The following is a 15223-nucleotide window of genomic DNA, read 5'->3' on the forward strand; positions in this document are numbered from 1 at the left end:
ATCTGCAGTGATATTGGAGCCCCCCAAAATAAAATCTGTTGTTGTTTCCATTATTTCCCATCTGTTTGCCATGAAGTGATGGGACCGGATGCATGTTCCTAGGTTTTTGAATGTTGAGTTTTAGACAGCTTTTTCACTTGCCTGTTTCACCTTCATCAAGAGGCTCTTTAGTTCCTCTTTGCTCTCTACCATAAGGATGGTGTCATCTGCATATCTGAAGTTACTGATATTTCTCCCAGCAATCTTGATTCCAGCTTGTGCTTCATCCAACCCGGCAGTTCTCATGATGTACTCTGCATATAAATAAATAAGGTGACAGTATACAGCCTTGACACACACCTTTCCCAATTTTGAACCTGTCTACTGTTCCATGTCTGGTTCTAACTGTTGCTTCTTGACCTGCCTACAGGTCAGGAAGCAGGTTTGTCGGGCAGCAGGTAAGGTGGTCTTCCCATCTCTTTGAGAATTTTACACAATATGTTGTGATCTACACAGTCAAAGGCCTTATATTTTTAAAATCCATTTAAAAATACCGTCTACAGAAGGGTATTTGGGAGGGGGAAATTCCAGGAAGTTCCAAAAAACCACAAAACTTCAATTTACCAGTCCTGTTACATGCAGACAACTATTTATATGTTGATAGCATCTATGTTGTGTTTGCAGTTTACCTCACATTTACATTGTGTTAGGTATTATGAGGAATTGTTTAGTTGCTAAGTTGTGTCCAGCTCTTTGCAACCCCATGGACTGTAACCAGTCAGGTTCTTCTGTCTATGGGATTTCTCAGGCAAGAATACTGGAGTGATTTGCCATTTCCTTCTCTAGGGGATATTTCAGTTTCCTGTGTTGATAGGCAGATTCTTTACCGCTGAGCCACCAGGGAAGCCCATTAGAAAGGATATGGAGATGATTTAAAATACAGAGTATAAAAAAAATCTAGAGGAGAACTTTAGATCATATGCAAATACTACATCATTTTATATAAGAGATTTTGTTCCTCTCTGGATTTTGGTGAGTGGAGTGGCAGTGCTTGTCCTGGAACCGATTCCCTGAGGATACTAAGAGGTGACTTGGGTGCCTTCTTTAAGATTAATGACAATACTTTCTCTATGCTTGTCTGTCATACCTGCAGAAATTGCCTCCTCTTTCTTGATATTTCTCCTCCTCGCTTTTTCTTTTCCTTCCGTCCCTTTGTTCCAAGGTTAGGTGGGTCTGCTGGAATGGCAATATGGTAATGGTAATATTAGTCTGCAGAGGAAAAAGGAGAGGGGCAGAAAAAAACTGTTCTTTTTTGAACTTTTACCTCCTCCCTCCAGACCTCATTTGTCACAACTTTCTTCCAGAGTTAGGAGTGGAAAGGGAACAGGGCTGCTCTCATTGCTGCTGGAAATCCCTTCCTCTCCTCCTAGACTGTCATTATCAGACATCCATTCTTTTCCTGTATTTAAGTCTTTATACACACACACACACACACTCACATAAGTGACAGTGTTAGATTCAAATATATGTATGTTTTGTGTGTGCTCATAACCAGTTGACCAGAGGTTTCCAAACTTGGCAGCTGGTGGGCCTTATTAAGATTGCATGTTGGTTAATTTTTTTAATTAACTGCTAATACTTTTAAAGTAGAGAGATTTCACAAAATTTTTACATTCTTGGGGTCCTCATTGCTACATTGCAGCCTGTGCCTGGAACTTAGTAGCAGCTTCATGCTGGGGAAGGAATATGTGTTTTCTAGGGTTCCACAGGCCCCACTTCATCATTTATATTACCAGTATTTCCGTTTTTGAACTTTGCATCATTAGTCTTTACTACCACCAGTAATTCCTTTTATTCTTGAACTTGTGTTCCAGAGCAGAGGAGATACAGAATATTTTATTCATACAACTTTTTTTCCCAGTGACGAATCTGAGAATAGTCAAATACAAAGGAGATGCCTTATGTTTCTGGCCTTTTGCGTTGGAATTACACATGTATGTTCATTTATTTGGACAGTATTTATTGGTAGTGATGGGAGAGGATCAAATGAAATTTGGTTCAGAAATAGTGGAGAGTGGAGTGCCATTGCCTTCTCTGATTAAAGAAGCACAAGTTTCTTGTTAGTGCTCACCACCCTGACTGTGTAGTCCTTCACTGGGATATAGACTGCCTGGAGTGACTTCAGCATCCTCCCCTTAGCTCACACAGTATACTGTTGCTTTCATCCTGCGCTGAAAACCAAGTAATGAGAGAGGATGGGAAAGTCTTAGATGAGAAGGTGTCCAGGAAACACAGATGTGTGGTTACATTTAAACCAAATCCAGCCACATCAGTCACTGGTACACCAGTTGATACAAGCTGTAAATCTTACTTCTGTATTCCCAAGTGGCACAGTGGTAAAGAATCCACCTGCCAATGCAGGCGATGCAAGAGATGCAAGTTTGATCCCTAGGTTGAGAAGATTTCCTGGAGTAGAAAATGGCAACCCACTCCAGTATTCTTGCCTGGAAAATTCCGTGGGCGAAGGAACCTGGTGAGTTACAGTCCATGGTGTCACAAAGAGTCGGACACGACTGAGTGACTGAGCACACATGCATATAAATCCTACTTAGCTCAGAAGACACGTATTTTCTCTTATAAACGTAACTGGTAGTTCAGTTCAGTCGCTCAGTTGTGTGCGACTCTTTGCGACCCCATGAATCACAGCACACCAGGCCTCCCCGTCCATCACCAACTCCCGGAGTTCACTCAGACTCGCGTCCATCGAGTCGGTGATGCCATCCAGCCATCTCATCCTCTGTCGTCCCCTTCTCCTCCTGCCCCCAATCCCTCCCAGCATCAGAGTCTTTTCCAATGAGTCAACTCTTCGCATGAGGTGGCCAAAGTACTGGAGTTTCAGCTTAGGTTGTTTATATTGATAAGTTGCTATATTAGGTTTATTATAGGTCAGCTAGGTCTTGAGAATGTCATGCTATGGATGTCCAAATGTGAAAAGAAATCACAGTAAGGAGATCTTGATATGAAATACATATATATATATATGCAAACAGTCACTAGAATCACAACTGGCTATCTGCTTCATTCTCCGTTGTACTTAGTAATGTAGTTTGGGAGCTCTCTTTCCCCTTTTTAGGTGTTCTTCCCTGTGCACAACTATGTCTTTCATGTTTACTGTATTGTTATTGCTTATTCATGAGTCTTGTCTCTTGGCTGAGTTCCTCGAAGGCAAAGTTGACTTATTAGTTTTGTGTTCCTCATGGCCTAGCACAGTTTTTGGGCATGTGATCAGTAAGGGCCCAGTAACCTTTAATTAATGATTGATTGACTGACTGCATTTCAGAGGGTCTTACTGGAGGGATTCTGTTTCTGTGGTAAACACCATAATCTTTATTTCTGTTTCAGTATTTGCCCTTTCTGTGTAATTGGCTTTTATCAATACTTTCGTGCTCTAATCATTAAGTGACTATCAAGTACTTTATTTTTCTTACCATATCTTGTATTTGAGTGTGAGTTGCTAATTCTCACTAATTGACTATTTTGAAAACTGAGATGTCTTGAAATCAAGGCTTTTTGTTGAATGAGGTTTGTGTTCAATTCTCTTGAAAATTTGTTTTGATATGAGAAGGGCAAAGTTTCTCCCTTATTCCCTTGTCTTATTTCATACTTCCTGTTTGAGCAACTTTCACTTTCACTTTTCCTGTTTGAGAAAGGATTTTAATTCTGTTCCAGTAGTTTTCAATAAGATTCTAGTTGGTTTCTTAACTCTCATGAGTGTTATAGGTGTAGTTGAAATGTTTCTACAGTTCCTTAGTTTAAGCAAAACCTAAAGTAAAACCAGTCCTTGAGATTTATTTATTTGGCTGAGCTGGTTCTTCAGTAGCAGCATGTGGAATCCAGTTCCCTGACCAGGGATTGAACCCGAGCCCCCTGCGTTGGGAGCAAAGAGTCCTAGCCACTGGACCACCATGGAAGTCCCAAGATTTATTTTTTGAGGGTGAAATACCTCTTTAAGATATTATCATTGTGGTCAGATGTGTTAGTTTACTGTCAGACTTTCCATTTTTATTCTGGGGTCCTTTCTTCATTTCTAATCTGGTCTTGTTCTCTATGCTTACTGCATAGCTGTCCTCCTCAGATACCTTAATCATCCTGGAAATTTCCTTTACCTCTCTCCTGTTGCAGTCAGTCCAACTCTCACATCCATACATGACAACTGGAAAAACCATAGCTTTGACTAGATGGACCTTTGTTGGCAAAGTAATGTCTCTGCTCTTTAATATGCTGTCTAGGTTGGTCATAGTTTTTCTCCTAAGGAGCAAGCGTCTTTTAATGTCATGGCTGCAGTCACCATCTGCCTTGATTTTGGAGCCCCCAAAAATAAAGTCTGTCAGTTTCCGCTGTTTCCCCATCTATTTGCCATGAAGTGATGGGACCAGATGCCATGATCTTAGTTTTCTGAATGTTGAGTTTTAAGCCAGCTTATTCACTCTCCTCTTTTACTTTCATCTAGAGGCTCTTTAGTTCTTTGCTTTCTGCCATAAGGGTGGTGTCATCTGCATATCTGAGGTTATTGATTATTTCTCCTGGCAATCTTGATTCAAGCTTGTGTTTCATCCAGCCCAGTATTTTGTATGATGTATTCTCCATATAAATTAAATAAGCAGAGTGACAATATACAGCTTTGATGTACTCCTATAAAGAAAGCTGAGTGCCGAAGAATTGATGCTTTTGAACTATGGTGTTGGAGAAGACTCTTAAAAGTCCCTTGGGCAAAAAAAAAAAAAAAAAAAAAGTCCCTTGGGCAGCATGGAGATCCAACCAGTCCATTCTACAGGAAATCAGTCCTGAATATTCATCGGAACGACTGATGCCGAAGCTGAAACTGCAATACTTTGGCCACATGATGTGAAGAACTGACTCATTGGAAAAGACCCTGATGCTGGGAAAGATTTGAAGGCGGGGGAGACTGAGGATAAGATGGTTGGATGGCATCACCAACTCAATAGATGTGAGTTTGAGTAAGCTCCGGGGGGAAGCCTGGTGTGCTGCAGTCCATGGGGTCACAAAGAGTCAGGCACAACTGAGTGCCTGAACTGAACTGCTACAGTCAGAGTTTCCTGGATCTGTCTTCTTTCCTTTGTTTACCCCCTCATTTTGTTGTAGGACAGTCTCCTGTAACTTTCTGCAAAAGGTACAAGAGAGTGTTACATTTTTTCCCTTGTTATATTTTTATAGTACCCTATTCTTATTTGGATGCAATTTTCTTATTCTCCTTTTCTGAGAATATTTGGAGGTTTTCACTTTTTTTCATCCTTCATCATTATTTCTACTTACCCCTCTTTTCCCCTATTTGTCTTGGTAATTTTCTTATTGAAATCTCCCTCAATATTTGGTGTTCCTTGACTGTTCATTCATTTTTTTTTTCAGTCTGTGCTATTGATACATAATTTATATACAGTAAAATGCATAGATTTTAAGAATTCAATAAGTGAACCATTGCTCACTTTTGTAGCCACCACCCCAGTCAAATATATAAAACATTTCCACACCTCAGCATAGTTCCTTTCTATCTCTCTGCAGGTGTCTGTTTCCTACAACTCCAGTCACATACTCCTTACTTCACTACCTGTCCACTACTGTCTTGGACACCGTAACTGGTTTTGCTTCTTTGCAACTTTGATATATAATGTAGTCATATGGTATATGCTCTTCTGTGTCTGGCTTATTTTGCCTAGTGTAGTTTTTGAGATTCATTTATGTTGATGCATGGATCAGTGGTTTCTTCATATTTATTGCAGAATACTATTCCATTGTATGACTATACTGCATTTACTTTATCACCTGTTCCTTTATCAAGGGGTTATTATTGCTAGCTTTTTTTCCTATTGTTAATAAAGCTCCTATGTATATTTCTGTGCAGTATTTTCTTGTGTAATTAACAAGGAGTGGAATTAATTGGGTCATAAGGTTAAGTATATGCTTAACTGTATAATGACTATCAAACGGACTTTTTATTTTAAATAGTTTATGCATTAAAAGATTGATTGGAAGACTCATATTATGTTTGAGTGTATCGCTTGTTGACTTGTAGATTTTCCTTTTGGGAACTCAGCCATTTTTAAAAGGGGAATGGCGGCATCCCCCTCACCCCATGTCAGTAACAGTAGGTCTCTGTTCTAGACTCATTTACTTTCTTCAGAGAATAATACTCATTGATTCTGCCCAGGTGATATATATGTCAGAATAGGGGAAGGAGAGCAGCGCAATGCAGATGCTCACTTAATCTTCACCTTTTTTTCATACCTCATGGTCCTTCTTGTAGCTGTCAGCTAAACCTGGTGTGGTCGAGTATGGAGCCTTTCTGTCTCAGTGTCTCAGAGACTGTGTCTTTGGTTTCTTGATATATACCTACATCTAAAAGTGGTGTGCGGTGGCTAGATGGTAGATTGGTGCCTGACTCTGATTAGTCTAAGCACTTCTCTTGTAACTTTCAACCAATTTCTCTTCCATCCCTCTTTTTACTGCTACCCTCCCCCTTTTTTTGTGTGGTAATTGGTATGGTGAATTCCAGAGCCTTTTTTGGGTGCTCTAGACAGGGTAAGTTAGTTTACTTTCTTGTCCACATTTCTCAGTTGGTTTCGATTGCTTAGGTTTCAATTTTCATGGGTCTGCTTAAGTGAGTCACCACTCCTCCAGACACTAATGTTCCCCAGAAAGATTTGACTGTCATAGTTGCTCAGTTCTTCTTTCTCCTATTTTCTTTGTCCTTGGGAGTTTGTGTCCTTTTTTTATTCTTGCTGCAATTTTAGTGAAGTCTGTAAAGAGAAAGGAGGTAAAGAAAAGACCCATGTGTTGAATTTTCTAATTTTTCCAGAAATTACCTTTTCTTTCTAAATTAATATTATGTTTTCCTACCTTAAATTTTCTAGGCTTGATTCTCTTTTGTTTTCCATCCTGCCTAAATTTTTATTTTGAAAGTTTTCAAGGTTTCACTTGTATAGTGAACACTTCTAGGTTTTCCTTGTCTACAGGTGAACTAATTGTCAGATTTTATTTTTTACTAAAAATACTGTTTATTTTCAGTAAATATGGATCTCTGGCAGTATTTTAGTGTCTGATAGTCTGTTTTGTGCCTACACAATAGCTTATTCCATCTGTCTATTTGCTTTCGTTGTTGTTGTTTAGTCACTCTGTCGTGTCCGACTATTTTGGCTATCATAGACTGTAACCCGCCAAGTTTCCCTGTCCATGAGATTTCCCAGGCAAGAATACTGGAATGGGTTGCCATTTCCTTATCCAGGGGATCTTCCTAAGCCAGGGATTGAACCTGCGTCCCTTGCTTTGGCAGGCAGATTCTTTATCCCTGAGCCACCAGGGAAGCCCTGTTTGCCTTTACAAATGCTTTAAAAAGTTTATGTGTGTGTCTTCTCATATTATAAATGAGTAGATTCATTAGTCATCAGTCATCATTGCTTTTTTTAAACATATTACCAAGCATTCCTTCAAATATCTGTAACCAACAGTGTATAAATTCTCACAGTGATTGATTTTTCTTGTCTCCTCCTCTGGACTACAAGCATCCTAATTTGTTATAAAGCCATTAATGAAAAGTAGGCATACTGAAGAAACAGGTATTCCAGCAGCTGAAGTAATTTCTTCTCCATAACTGTAACTTATAAAATTATCTTTGTTTTGTTTTTTCACTTTTGCATTCTAAAAAGGGGAAACATCAGTAGATTGGGGATGTTAATATTATGCATTCATTTTTTAATGAATCAAGCATCTAGTAGTTATACTTTTCTGTAGCTGCTTCTTTGAGTACTAGTTCTTATTGTTTTATCATTGCCCTACAGGTTGTAGAATTTGTGAACTTTCCCTCCCTACCACGGACTTTTCTTGAATGATAATCTGTGTGCCAGGCACTCTTCAGTCTTTATCTTGCTGGCCCTTTCTGCCTTCCTTGAGTGTGTAGACCAGCCCCTTCTTCTTGTCCTTTGGAAGCTGCTCTTGTTTTTCCTAAGTATTCCTTGTCAGTCTTGTTTGAATGCTTTTTCCTTTCTCAGCAGGGACTGTAAGCATTGCTTTCTTCCAGTTTTGTCTCTATGTCATTTGTGCTCTTTATTCATGACTTTAATTGCCAGCTACCTGCTCATGACTTTCATCGAACCTTTCCTAAACTTTACACTCAGAACTGTAAAAACTCAGTGGGTCTCCTGAAGGTTGCTCATTTTCAGTATGTCCTTATCATTTCAGTTCAGTTCAGTCACTCAGTCGTGTCTGACTCTTTGCGACCCCATGGACTGCAGCAGGCCAGGCCTCCCTGTCCATCACTAACTCCCAGAGTCCACCCAAACTCAGATCCATTGAGTTGGTGATGCCATCCAACCTTCCTCTGTCATCCCCTTCTCCTCCTGCCCTCAATCTTTCCCAGCATCAGGGTCTTTTCCAATGAGTCAGTTCTTCACATCAGGCGGCCAAAGTATTGGAGTTTCAACTTCAACTTCAGTCCTTCCAGTGAACACCCAGGACTGATCTCCTTTAGGATGGACTGGTTGGATCTTCTTGCAGTCCAAGGGACTCTCAAGAGTCTTCTCCAACACCACAGTTCAAAAGCACCAATTCTTCAGTGCTCAGCTTTCTTTATAGTTCAACTCTCACATCCATACATGACTAATCATTTAATTTATTATTTATCATTTTTCCTTCCTCACTTTTTTTCTTACATTCTCTTTCTACATGCTAAGACCATCCTTCAAAATTTCTCAGCATAGAATCCTGAATGTTATTCTACATTGCTTCTACTTTTCAGTTAAGTTTCAAATTCTGTTGACTTTTCCTTCTAAATAGTTCCCAAATAGCTCCTCCTTTTTCTCCTCATAGTAGCAGTCCACCTTTTGCTTCCACATTTTGCTTACCACAGAACTGGTGAACTACCTGAATTTTATGTGACTGTGTTCTGTTTCCTATCTGCCTGGAGTTCATACCTGAATTGTGTCTGACAGAATCCCTTCCTTACTGTGTCAGAACAGAATTTCTATGACTTGGTCAATAACTGCCTTAGGTTTATCTTTTACTACTCCCAGCCTTGTTCATTTTGTTCTGGTAACTCTGTACATCATGCTCTGTATACTTTGAAACAAACTATTATCTCTGCTTGGCATGCCCTTGTCCATTTCGCTTGGGTTGGCCTTTAAATTTCCATCCAACCTTCCATCCAGAAGTCTTATCTTTCTTCTCTAGCATGGGCTAAAGGTACCATTGTGGTACCTTCACTGACCTCATAGTACTAAAGAATATTTTTCTCTCCTTGTAGACAGAGATTGTTCTATTCAGTGAAAGACTTCAGTGCCTAAAATAAAGTAATGGCTCAGTAATTTTTTGTTAGTGGATGTCTAAAAATTATAGTCTATTTATAGGTTACTTTCTTTGTTGAGGATGATACAGTTTAAGCTAAACTTGGGAGCATGGATAAATAGGTGCTCAAAGAGTACAAATAATATAATTTTTATTCCAGAGGAAACGAGGACATTGCTGCTGAAAAGGTATTAATGTCAGAGCCTAATGCCATTCAGCTTACCTGCTAATTGTTACCTCTTCTTTACTCCTGCCTAGAATTTGTATGCATAATTTAATGTTCTGCCAATTGAAGACAGTGGGTCAAGAATTTTCATGTTTATTTTTAAGATTAAATTTGAAAATATTAGAATTCTAAAAAATATCTTTGGATTTATTTTACTTATCTAGGAAGAGAAGTAGTATTTGCTAGATTTTGTTAGAAACTGGGTTGAAAAAAAAGTAAAGATTTTGAGAGACATCTTTTCTCCTCAGGTTTCTTACCCATCTTCTGTTTCTGAATTGCAGTTACAGATGTCGAGCTGAAACGACTGAAAGATGCCTTCAAGAGGACTTGTGGACTCTCGTATTACATGGGCCAGCACTGCTTCATCAGGGAAGTGCTTGGAGATGGAGTGCCTCCAAAAGTTGCCGAGGTAATCTTCATGCTCTTAAGTTTTCCTTTGAGATAGTTATCCACCAGTCTGAATTCTTGAGGGTTCTTCTGGTCTTGACTGATTTAATGTTCCCTACAGTTATTTTCTTGCTGAGTAGGTAAATAGGTCTTGCTTTAGATGTCAATATGGCTGTGTTCTTAGAGGCCAAATGGGAGAACTGCAGGAGTGCAGCTCTGCTTCTGTGTACTTCTGATCTTTAAGAGCCACAGATCATAATCATGGGACCATTTATATGATTGGCTTCTTATTCTTATGAACTTTGTCACTCCGACATGTCCTTTTTATGTTGGGAGTGTTTTTATAAACTTTGAGTTTTAAAGCTTTCCATATAGTAAGACCTAATTAAATTATTTCTGTAAAATTAAGTTTTGTATATGGAACACTAGCTTATTGAAACTTGTAAAGTCTTATTTAGAGTCCATGAAAAATTTTTAGGTAGAGATACAGTGAGCTAAGTTGGTATAAATATCCTGTTTCTAACATTAAATTCATTGCCTTATACAGTGAATAAAGTATATGTACAGTTAGGTATATATACAGTTATGTAATATGTCATTTGAAAGGTGAAATGAGAATACAATTAATAAAACAATGAAAATTGTAATAAGAATTTTAAGCTTAGTGTATTTCATAAACCTTAATTCACTATTCCTATTTAGTGACAGTTGCAATTTCTAACCTGTGCTATGTGCTTTTGAGTTTATGGTTTATAATATAGAAAGTATACTTATTGCTCTTTTACGTGTGTTTTACTCTTTTTCTTGGTGGGGATATATGTTGTATTAATTTTATCATTTATTCTTGTGTAGAATTATTATGTACTTTCTTGCCATCTTTATTTTGGATTTATGACTATTAATTTTTTTCTAATACTATTTATTGGGACTTTTTTTTCAGTATGAATTCATCTTCCTGTTTTGTCTTAAATGCTAGTATAATATAAAAATTTGGAATTTAGAATTTTTCATTTTAGGATATAACTAGCAATTTAACGAGTTAATATAAGTTGCCAATTAGAGGAAGGGATTTAAACTGAATCCATAGTAATTAAAACAACATTCTTCCAAATTCAAATATATACTAACTTAAGCCTTTCTTTTTCTTCAGCTCCTTCCTTAGGTCAAAATGTCAGATTGTAAATTCGTGGTGCCCAGAAAACTTAGGTTAGAATATCTGATTTATTTCTTTGGATCCTGTATAAAGATTTACATGTGTCCATCTATATATCTATAAATAGAGGTCCATTCAGGTCCTTGTCCAGTTTTTAATTGGGTTGTTTGTCTTTTTAATACTTGAGTTGTTAGAGTTCTTTATGTATTCTAGATCCCAGGCCCTTATAAGATACATGGTTTGCAAAAATATTCACCCGGCCCATAATTCACTCTCTTGATGGGCTTACCCATTCTTCCTTTCATCCCTTGTTTCGCCTGCGAAACTAAGATCACAAAGATTTACTCTTATGTTTCCCTGTAAGAATTTTAGCTTTTACTTTTAGGTCTCATCTGTTTTGTGCTAATTTTTGTGTATGGTGCAACGAGCCCAACTTCATTCTTTTGGAAATAGCTTTTTAGTTGTCCTGTTACTGAGTCCAAGCTCCTATTGCTCATTGCTTGACAGGTCAGTAAATCAAGAGATGTGTTGTTAGTGCCAAAAATAGAGACTTTTTCCAAAAGCCAGAAGATCAGGAAGATAGATGGTCAACTAGTATCCCAGAGAACCATCTTATACCTGAATTAGAAGTTAGGCATTTATAGTGAAAGGGGAGAGAAGGTGTGGCAGGTTGTTGCAAACTTTTTGGTACCTTTGTTCTTAACAGCTGTCCAGGCAGGTCTGATCACAATGTTCCTAGACCTCCTATGAGATAACAGTTATTCTCCATTCTACAACTTTTTATCTCTGTATGAGTGAGCCTTGAGAATGGGCTCTCCTGTATGTTTCAGGCTATAGCATCATTCTTTTACAAAAGGTGCAGAGCCTGCATGACTAAGCAGAGGCAGCAGAGCACAGGGGTTAGAGTTAAAGGAATGGATTCAGTATGGAGTCAAGTTTCTTCTCTTCAGTTACAGTCGTAGCACTGTTTGTTGAAAAGATTATTCTTTCCCACTGAGTTTTCTTATCACTGTTGTTGAAAATCAATTGACCATAAGCATACGGTTTTATTTCTGAATTCTCAATTCTATTCCATTGATTTCTGTCTGTCCTTGCATCAATATTGCATTATCTCGATTACGCTAGCTTTGTAACAAGTTTTTAAATCAGAAAGTGTCATCTCCTCAGCTTTATTCTTTTTCAAGTTGTGTCTGTTCTGGGTCCCTTGTATTTACATATGAATTTTAGTATCAGCTTTTCAATTTCTGCAAGAGGCTGCTGAGATTTTGATAAGGGTTGCATTGACTCAGAGTACAGCCATTTTAACAATATGTTAAATCTTCTGATTCATGAAATTAGAATGCCTTTCTATTGATTTATATTTTTAACTTTTTTCAGTGATGTTTTATAGTTTTCAGTGTACAAGTCAAATGTCCATCAATAGAACAAAATGTGATATATCTGTAAAAAGGAATATTGTTAATAAAAAAGGAGTGAAGTTTTCTGTTACATTCATGGATAAACCTCTAAAACATTCAAAGTCAAAGAAGCCAAACACAAAGACCACATAATTTTTTTGTTCCATTTGCATGAAATGTAGCCAACTCTATAAAAACAGGAAATAGATTAATGGCACTTTCGTTAAAATTTTAGCCGATTCTTTTTCTTACTTTCTTGCATAGTAGTTGCCTCTTCCCCCTGTTGATTTGGAGGAATCTATCCTTGAAATGTCAAATACAGGTTTCCCTGTTATCTCAGCTCTGATATGCTCAAGAAATGTAAGATGATAGTTAAACGGTTTTTTCTTGTTTTTTGGTTAGGAGTGACACTCTTTCAGGCTTTCTACAGCTACGGTGAAAATGGAACTCCCTGTAGAGTCATTTATATGTGAATATTTTGTACATTTCATTGTACCCAAAACTATTTCACGAGTCTCTGTCCTTTGGACTATGTGTTAAAAATTATCACTGGCTAGAATAACAAGTAATTGTTTTACAAGAACAGTCTTAATTTCAAATTGTAAAATCTACAGTGATAGTTTCAAATTTCAGTTTCTTTGCAGCTTACACATTTTTGTGTGTAAATTCTACCACAGTATTAAACACAAAAAGAATTTTATAAATGCTTTTAGTGATGATGGTGGTGAGCTTCATTTATTCTATTATTTACTGACCTAGGCTTATTTTAAGTGAGAGGTACTTTAGCATGTGAGTATTGATTAGTACATATAACACAGTGTAAGTTTTAAAGTACTATAAGTAATCAAGTACTTCTGTCTTTGATCTCTGGTGTTTTTTCATGTAACGGGTATCTGTATAGTGTCTCATACAGTAATCTCAAAAGAACGAGTCATCCCTATTAAGCTCAGTTCTGGAACAGTTTCAGCATTTGTATAAAATGAGCCTTTTGCTTATTTCAGGCATCTCTCCAAGGCAGGCAGGTTAATAGATAGATTTCATCAACTTTTGTGTGTATTTGGAAAAAGGAATGAATTTATGAGTATGTTTCATCCTTGCAGAGTACATAGTTATTTGTTAAAGAGGAAATAGTACATTTGAAGTAGAATGGAAGTATAAATCAGGGCAGATAGTTTTGAAATTTGAATTTAGATGATAGTGTGTAGGCAGACTCATAGAATGGAAGATCTGTATTCTCTAGTTGCAGGGAAATGAGGGGATTTCTAAACAAAGTGATTAGTTGCAAAGCTAAGGAAATAATCATTCCACTGTATATAGTCATTGTGAGATCTTTCTTAAAGTCCTTTGGAGAGTTTGGGCCTTAAATCTGGGTGAAGAGGGTCACCTACTCCTGGTGAGATGTGAAAATAATGATTTGAGTAATAGTCGTGTTTTAACACCAGTATCAGATCCCGGTGATTGAACCTGGGTCTCCCACATTGCAGGCAGATGCTTTACCATCTGAGCCACCAGGGAAGCCCCCCTTTATAAGAAAAGCCACAGAACCCCTATAAGCTGCCAATTGTGGATGGAGAAAGAACTCTATTCCCTAGTTAATGAGAGCTTTTCTTCACAGTAGTAGTAATAACATAATATCAAGAGCAAGGAAAGATAGTTTTGGAATCTTCGTGCAGAAGGATGCTGAAACCATACTCCTCTTTGAACATTAAATCTTTTCCAAATTAGAGGAAAATGCACATTTTAAGCAAAAACAATCACAGACCCTGGAGTGTTTTTAGCATAGTGATCAACATGTGCAAACAAGAAACTGATTAGTAGTATATTTTTCCACTAGTATTGATAAATTTATGCTGAAGTATTCATATTGCATTTAGATGGCCCTTGGGACTTGAGACATGCATTTACTAGACAGTCTAGGTTTAGGGGGACTACCCATAGAATACAGGCTTGTGATTTTTGTTTGTTTGTTTTGATGTTAGTTGATCAGTATTATTGATTACATTCCTTTATGTTGGATTTACTAGCATCATGGGTAACAACTTTCTTGACAACTCTAGTCATTGACTGTTACCTCTTGATGCTATTGATCATTGACTACTATAAAAGACTAAAATGATATATCAACCAGAGAAAAGCAACTAATGTTTTCATTTGTTACATGAAATACTAATCTTGACCTTATGGCTAACAGGAGAAAACTAAGCAGGATACTGATTTAAAATCTTTCCTTGGAACTAGAATCTGTAAAATATCCACTGTCTTTATCTTAACTGCGTCACTTAAAAAAATTTATTAATTTGGTTGTGTTGGTTGTGCCATGTAGAATCTTCAATCTTTGTTGTAGCATGCAGACTCTTAGTTTTGACATGTGGGATCTAGTTCCTCTCCCAGGGATTGAACTTGGTTGCTCTCATTGGGAGGTGGAGTCTTAGCCACTGGACCACCAGGGAAGTCCAACTGAATCACTTTTGTTCATAGTGTAATATTCATGCTAGTTCTTAAATTTTATTTTATTTTTTAAAAATATTTCTCTCTGTATGACTGGTCCAAAAAGATTCCAAAGGCTATGTTAGATGAAGATAGTGAGAGAATATATCATTCCCTTCTTATAAAATTATAGATAGACTTTTTTAAAAAGTACATCATTGTCTTGATGGTTCTTAACTGCCAAGTTTTATCCTAGAGCAATTTTTTCCTTTATCTGTAGATACCACTTACTGAACCATA

At 37.4% G+C, this 15223-nt stretch overlaps 1 protein-coding gene across 1 annotated transcript in view; it reads left to right on the forward strand.

Moving 5' to 3' along the window:
* USP32 (ubiquitin specific peptidase 32) overlaps positions 1-15223 on the forward strand; it is a 164461-nt gene that overhangs the window by 20556 nt on the left and 128682 nt on the right. Inside the window, exon 4 of the mRNA XM_068977410.1 lies at positions 9841-9968. Within this exon, the coding sequence (XP_068833511.1) occupies positions 9841-9968 (128 nt within the window). The remainder of the gene's footprint in view (positions 1-9840; positions 9969-15223) is intronic.

The sequence above is a fragment of the Capricornis sumatraensis genome, chromosome 8, assembly GCF_032405125.1.
Source record: "Capricornis sumatraensis isolate serow.1 chromosome 8, serow.2, whole genome shotgun sequence".
In the NCBI taxonomy this organism is placed as follows: Eukaryota; Metazoa; Chordata; class Mammalia; order Artiodactyla; family Bovidae; genus Capricornis; species Capricornis sumatraensis.